This window comes from Solanum verrucosum, unplaced genomic scaffold, assembly GCF_900185275.1.
Source record: "Solanum verrucosum unplaced genomic scaffold, falcon-dt-bn FXZP01000261.1, whole genome shotgun sequence".
Lineage (NCBI taxonomy): Eukaryota > Viridiplantae > Streptophyta > Magnoliopsida > Solanales > Solanaceae > Solanum > Solanum verrucosum.
In genome coordinates, this window is record NW_026019969.1 from 5,783,878 (window position 1) to 5,789,986 (window position 6,109).

Sequence of the window (6,109 nt, forward strand, 5' to 3'; positions counted from 1 at the left end):
CATCGAAAAATCGAATTTTTATTTATAAAAAATTAAAAATTAAAATATTTTATATATATATATATATATATATATATATATATATATGGGCATTCTCTTAACTAAAAATTAAAAATTCAATCAACAATTAAATCATTCATAAACAAATCAAAGTAACATGACCAAATGTACAATTCAATAGTTACCTTGAAATATATATTAATTTCCAAGAGAAACTCAAACATATTTCTATCAATGTACATTATGTAAAGGAACCATCTTCATACTTGTTTTCTCGATAAATTGTTGGAGGCACAATAATGTTCTTAATAAAGACAAATATAGTCTTTTAGTTAGCACAATAAGTGTTCCACGGTGATATGCATCATTCCTTAACATAGTTTTAAATTTCTAAGTATCTTATACTTTATCCTTATTTTATTTTTCATTCACAACAAAAAACCAATCTAAAAACACCGAACTAAATCGAACCGAACTGAATTAGTTTGGTTTAATATACAGTGCACATTTTTCTAAAACCGAAAACCAAAAAACCGAACCGAATAACCGAACTCCCACCCGTAAGTTGCATCATGTTTTAAATTTTCTTTCAATGTAATCATATCTATCCAATAGATTGGTATGTCCAGGTTCAACAGATTGCAACTTCTGTAACTTCCTAGTGTAGTGAGCATATAAATAAGCAAAAAGAAGATGAAAAATAAAACCAACTACAACTTTATTTGGAACAAAGAGTTTAATAGGTTGGGAATAACAAGAAACAAGTACAACAAACATTATATTTAAACCAACAACACAACACAACACAATACAATACAATACTCTTTATTTGGAACAAAGAGTTTATTTGGTTGGGAATAACAAGAAACAAGCACAACAAACGGATTCAATAATAAGTTCTATATAGACACACTGTTGGGAATTCCTTTGCCTGTGAGTCCTTCTTGACTTTTGGGGAAGAGCAAAGTATATGGAACTTTAACAGGCCCTGACCTGTTCTTCCAACTCTTATGACTATTCATTATCATAATTCGATTCTCGATATCATTCAGCATCTTTACAAATCTCTCAAAAGCTACAAGTGGTTCTTTATCCTTTGTCCATTCAGGTGAGTCCCTTTGTCCCAAGTAAACCTCATCTGAAGCATGCCTTGACAAGACCTCAAAGATGGACATTTCAAGCAGTGTCTGCAACTGAGGAACAAATGTTTTGAGGAATACCTTGTCTGGATTTGTCTTGAGCTCTTCATACTCAGCACTTCCTGGCTCTGGCATCAAATTCCAGCTTAAACTAGGGCGATTAGGGAGAAAACCAGCGTAAGAGTATAAGCCAAAATTGACTGCTGCATGAAGTGCTGAAGCCATCCATATAATGATGGTGCAACAATCTATGAGCTCTTGTCGAGTTTGCATTTTAGGCCACCAAGCCTCATCTTTCTTGTCGCCATGTCCTTCTTCGCGGAGCTCCTTCCACCAAGCTTGGAGTTCAGTGTCTTTCTGTACTGTCTCATCAGATTTGTAATAGAACTTGCAATATTCTGTTACCCAACTGTTGATTGCTGCCCAAATTTCCAAGCCATCAATAGCATATGGATAGTCCAGAATCAGTAAACGAATGCCATGTGGGGAGCTCGAGTCCTCAACAGCCACTCCTCTATGATTGAACAACATTATGGTCAGGTTAGCAAGACGACAAAACATAAATTTATGTTCTGTATTATTTAGTACAGAGTATGAGATTTTTGTGGCTCTTCGTTTACCTTTTGATGAGATCAGCAGGAAGTGCTTGTTCATTGAAAACCCAATCTTTGTAAGCTGCTGCTGACATTTCCATGGAATATTTGGCAGGAAAAAGATACGTCTCAACAAAACCACCACAATTGGCCAAGGTCTCTCTTGCTAAAGCATTTATGTTCATCGTGTTACGGAAATGAGGATAAAGAAGTTTATGAATAGGATGAAGCACACTTAGTTGCCTATTTGTTGCAATCACAAATGGTTCGATCACCGCGTGTGTATTCAACCTGGAAAGGTAACAACAAATGTCTCCAATTACTAAATAATACATTGAATTTGTTTATGGGTAAGTTGTGCTTCATATAAATCTTTCTGACAATTTTTACCAGTGGCTAATGAGCTGATGAATGCCCATGTCATTCACTGCTACATAGGCTTTGGCCAACTGCCAGATAGAACCTTCAACACCTTGGTCAGCTGGTGTATATACTTTGCTAACAGTACCAAATTGATCTCCGTCTGGATGTGGCAAGCTTAGTTCAATAGCTAGTGGCTTCAAAGTTCTATTATCTTGTAGGAAGAGCAGAGTTCTTGAGGCATAGGCTTTTGTGTTTGCTGACATGTTAATTTTCCTCAATAATGGCATCACGATGTCATGGTGGTTCAATATGAATAACCTGTTTGTCTTGATTGCCTGTTAAGAGTATCAGTTTTTGTCAGAAAACTTGATCAAAGAATCTAGCTAGTATCGAAACAGAAGTAATATACCTCATCCACTGTTAATCCATCCAACTTATCCTCTACATGTTCTGTGGTAATTGTACTATTTTGGTTTCCATATATGGTTGGATCCAACTTGCTCTTCGGAGGGAATTCCTGCAGATATATATAAGCCAATATCTTCAAAATGAGTAAGGAATAATCATGAAAATGGAAGTAAACTTAAGCAAGATCTTGATATCCTCAGAGAGTAGCAATTTAGATGAATTAAAGCTTACTTGGAGTCTACTGATTACGACCGGATTGATTCCCGCTAACATTTCTCTCCCAAATTCTTCATCCGTCCTCCATGCAGTTTTATCGTCTAAATACCAACATATTTAGGTTACAAAAGGTGAAGGCGTGAGAAATAATACTTGTGAAAATGCTTTTGATCATGTAGGAATATAAATAAATACCTTGAACAACTCGAGGAATTGGGTACTTAAGTAGGCCTTGACCATCAGTTTGAAGGACGTCTTTTAGTATCTCCGAGGGAATGCTATCAGTAATGGTTTTCAACAAAGGGCCTTCAGGCAACTTGATTCCTCCTTCATAGAGATTAAGTACATCCGCAAAGCTATCAAACTCATTAGGCGTGTTATCGAGCAAAGCCTTAAACGCAGGGAGAAGAGTTTGCAAAATGGATTTTAAGGAAAATGTCAAGAAGTCTGAATTCTTCACATGACCAAATCGCTCGTCCCTTGGCACATACATGTCTAAGGTCATAAGCAATGGGTTCCTGCTCTCACAATTAGGATCTGCAGAGAACAAAAGAGTTCTAAAAAATCAAATATGAAAATGTAGATAGTAAAACTTGAGATTATTATACTTGTTGAGTTACAAAAATAAAAAGTTTTGCGAATTTCTTAACCTGTTCTGGTTGGTTCGCGGCCTGTCCTGCCTCTACGAGGATACGGGTACTCAGAGGACCCTCCAAGGATAGGCCTAGCATACTCTTCGCCCTTATCTGGATCACCCAAGTCGTTGTAACAAGCATAGTCATAAACCCTGTCCCATTCTTCAAGCTTTCCAGTACCATCTCCTCTCAATACCACTAGTTCATTTTCTCTGTAATTTCGCAATGGTTCTGGTGTTTCACTTGGGAGATAAGCCTGAAGAACATACCATAATTACAACAATGCAAATACGTGTTTAGACACATACATTCTTTATGAATGAATTAAATGTACCTGATTTGAAAAGAAAATGCGGTCAGACTTGTATCTAAAAGAAGGATAAACCCAAGAATTGCAGACAAAATGGATATTTCCATGATTAGGAACATCTTCGAGTGTGAGTGACTTGAGGAAGAACTCATTAAGATGAAGATTCTTGATAATGAATGCTCCTGGAACTCCAAACTCTTTGTGATCCCAATCAAAAGTGACACTAAAAGTTGATTCCCCTGCTATTATTGGGGTGATGTGTGTAAGCCAACTCTCTAAGTATGCTGGATTGCTGCGTTTCCCAACCAAACCATCTGCTGCAAATGAAACCTCAACTTAATTAGTTTGATTTGATTTCAATACGTAAAAAGGCAAACTTAATTAATTTAATTTTTTTTGTTAAAAAGAATTAGAAACTTTTACTAACCAGCATTAACAGAACCACTTATCAATTGGATAGAGACTTTTTGGTCAAGTAAATCAGCAACCCCATCAACAACTGAAGCACTTATATCAGTGAAGCCTAAAACATTTTTTTTCATCAAAATCACTCTTCCTTTCACCTTTTCCCCATCATTGTTTCCAACGATGGCATCCACTATTCCGCCCAAAGACATGATTAACTATTTAAACAAATGTATTATAATTTTTTTGATCTATCAAGAGAAGAAAAGAGAGATTTTGGTTGTGAAGTTTTCGAGTTTAGATGTCTCATATGTATAACAAAAAATTACTAGTTTAAAAGATTCTTGCCATAATTGATTTTTTTTAAAAATTTAAACTTTCACTATTTTTGGTATGCATAGTGTATAAATTTGTTTGATTAGTTAATTCAATGATATGATGGCATTGAATAAAAACAGAGTAAATATCCCAAAATGTTATTCAAATATGTGAAATTATTTAAGAAAGTCACTCAAACTTGGTTTTGTATTAATAAAGTCACTCAACGAATTTTCTTTTATAAAGTCATTCAAGTTAAATTATTTTTCTAGAAAATCATTATAACCAAAAGATATAAGAGATAATTGCATAAACCACCCTTCAAGTTTAGTTTTGTAATACTAATTCTTTCATTTTAGTTTATAATATTATACTTACCTCTCTTATATTTTTATTAATAATTATTTTCTTAACCTAATTAATATGAATATAAAAATAGGGATTTGGCTCCCTCCCCCCTCCCCCCCATTACTCTTTTCTTCTAGTCAAATACATCTTGATGAGAGACATATGTCTTATTTAAATTTTAAACGTCAAGACTATATCATAACCATAATTGAGTGAATAAGTTTTGAACTCTACAAATAATTTAATCAATTTTTGTGCTCATAAATTTATTTTTAAAATATTATGTGGATAAATAAAAAATAAATAAAAGGAAGAATTATTATTGTTGATAGGATCGTATAATAAGAAAAGAAAATAGAAAATGCATTAATCACAAACGTGAAATTATCTAAAAAAATATTATTTTTAATCTTTTTAAAAATAAAAGAAAACATTAATTTAAAGGGAAAATATTTTGTAAGACTACTGTTTATAGGCTAATTAAAAACGTTGTTAAGTTCCTGTTCGACAATTTTAATATTTTAATATAAAAATATTTAGAATAAAATTAATGATATTAATATATCCCAATTAATTAAGTTAAGACAATTATTATTTAAAAATAAATAAATAAGAGAGATAAACATAATATTATAAACTACAATGGAAGTAAATATTAAAAAACTAGACTTGAAGGGTGATTTGTGCAATTATCTCTTTTTTCTTTTGGGTATAATGAATTTGTAGAAAAATTAGTTTAACTTGAGTGACTTTATAAAAGAAATTCATAAATTGAATAACTTTATTGATACAAAACTAAGTTGAGTGACTTTCTCAAATAATTTTACATACTTAAGTGACATTTTAAGATATTTACTCAATAAAAACACAACAACAACAACAAAAAAAAAAAAATCATCCAAAAGAAGGAAGTTTAGCTCTTAAATTTTTTACCATGTTTGTGAATTTTCAAGTCCATTAAGGTATGTGTCAACTATTTATTTGATTATGAAATGTCACTCTTCATAGTGTACAATTCAATTTAAAACTCTTTTACATTTAAATTATGATATAGAGATAGGATGATTTTCTTAATTTTATTTCTTTGAAGTTTATCTATTATTATACTTCTCTTAGATAACATTTTGAAATTAGGATAGGGTATTAATTATGTAATAGTACTCCATATCAAGATTAATGTTTCAACTTATATAAATTTATATTTTCTAGAAAGGTGCGCTTTCCCTACTGAAAATGTTGATTTACTTGATACTATTATTAGTAGTCTAGTAGATGCATAATTTTCCCTTTTGAAATTTTATTTTACTTGTAAAGTGAAAAAGTTCTATTAAAAATGTTATTTTTGTTTATTTTGCTAATAAAATGTATGTGATT

General features: G+C 32.0%; 1 protein-coding gene across 4 annotated transcripts; it reads right to left on the bottom strand.

The window, feature by feature from the left end:
* Positions 1–721: 721 nt before the first annotated feature.
* On the bottom strand, positions 722–4,353 carry LOC125815999 (linoleate 9S-lipoxygenase B). Of its 4 annotated transcripts, none has more exons than XM_049495584.1 (9): positions 4,092–4,353; positions 3,689–3,978; positions 3,370–3,610; positions 2,915–3,256; positions 2,735–2,820; positions 2,505–2,612; positions 2,123–2,430; positions 1,760–2,023; positions 722–1,653 (listed from the first exon to the last, which is right to left on the bottom strand). In XM_049495584.1, the coding sequence occupies exons 1-9, from the start codon at positions 4,279–4,281 to the stop codon at positions 900–902; spliced, it is 2,583 nt and encodes an 860-aa protein (XP_049351541.1). In that variant the 5' UTR covers positions 4,282–4,353; the 3' UTR covers positions 722–899. The 4 variants fall into 4 exon arrangements, with proteins under 4 accessions (XP_049351541.1, XP_049351540.1, XP_049351543.1 ...); XM_049495583.1 differs by having other exon boundaries at positions 3,689–3,981; XM_049495586.1 differs by having other exon boundaries at positions 3,689–3,999; positions 4,107–4,281.
* Positions 4,354–6,109: the final 1,756 nt, after the last annotated feature.

Coding starts and splice junctions, on each gene's coding strand:
- LOC125815999 (XM_049495586.1), bottom strand. CDS start 4,281: ATGTCTTTGGGCGGAATAGTGGATGCCATCGTTGGAAACAATGATGGG. Junction 3,611..3,688: donor GCATTTTCTTTTCAAATCAG/GTACATTTAATT, acceptor TATGTTCTTCAG/GCTTATCTCCCAAGTGAAAC. Junction 2,821..2,914: donor AATTCCTCGAGTTGTTCAAG/GTATTTATTTAT, acceptor GTTGGTATTTAG/ACGATAAAACTGCATGGAGG.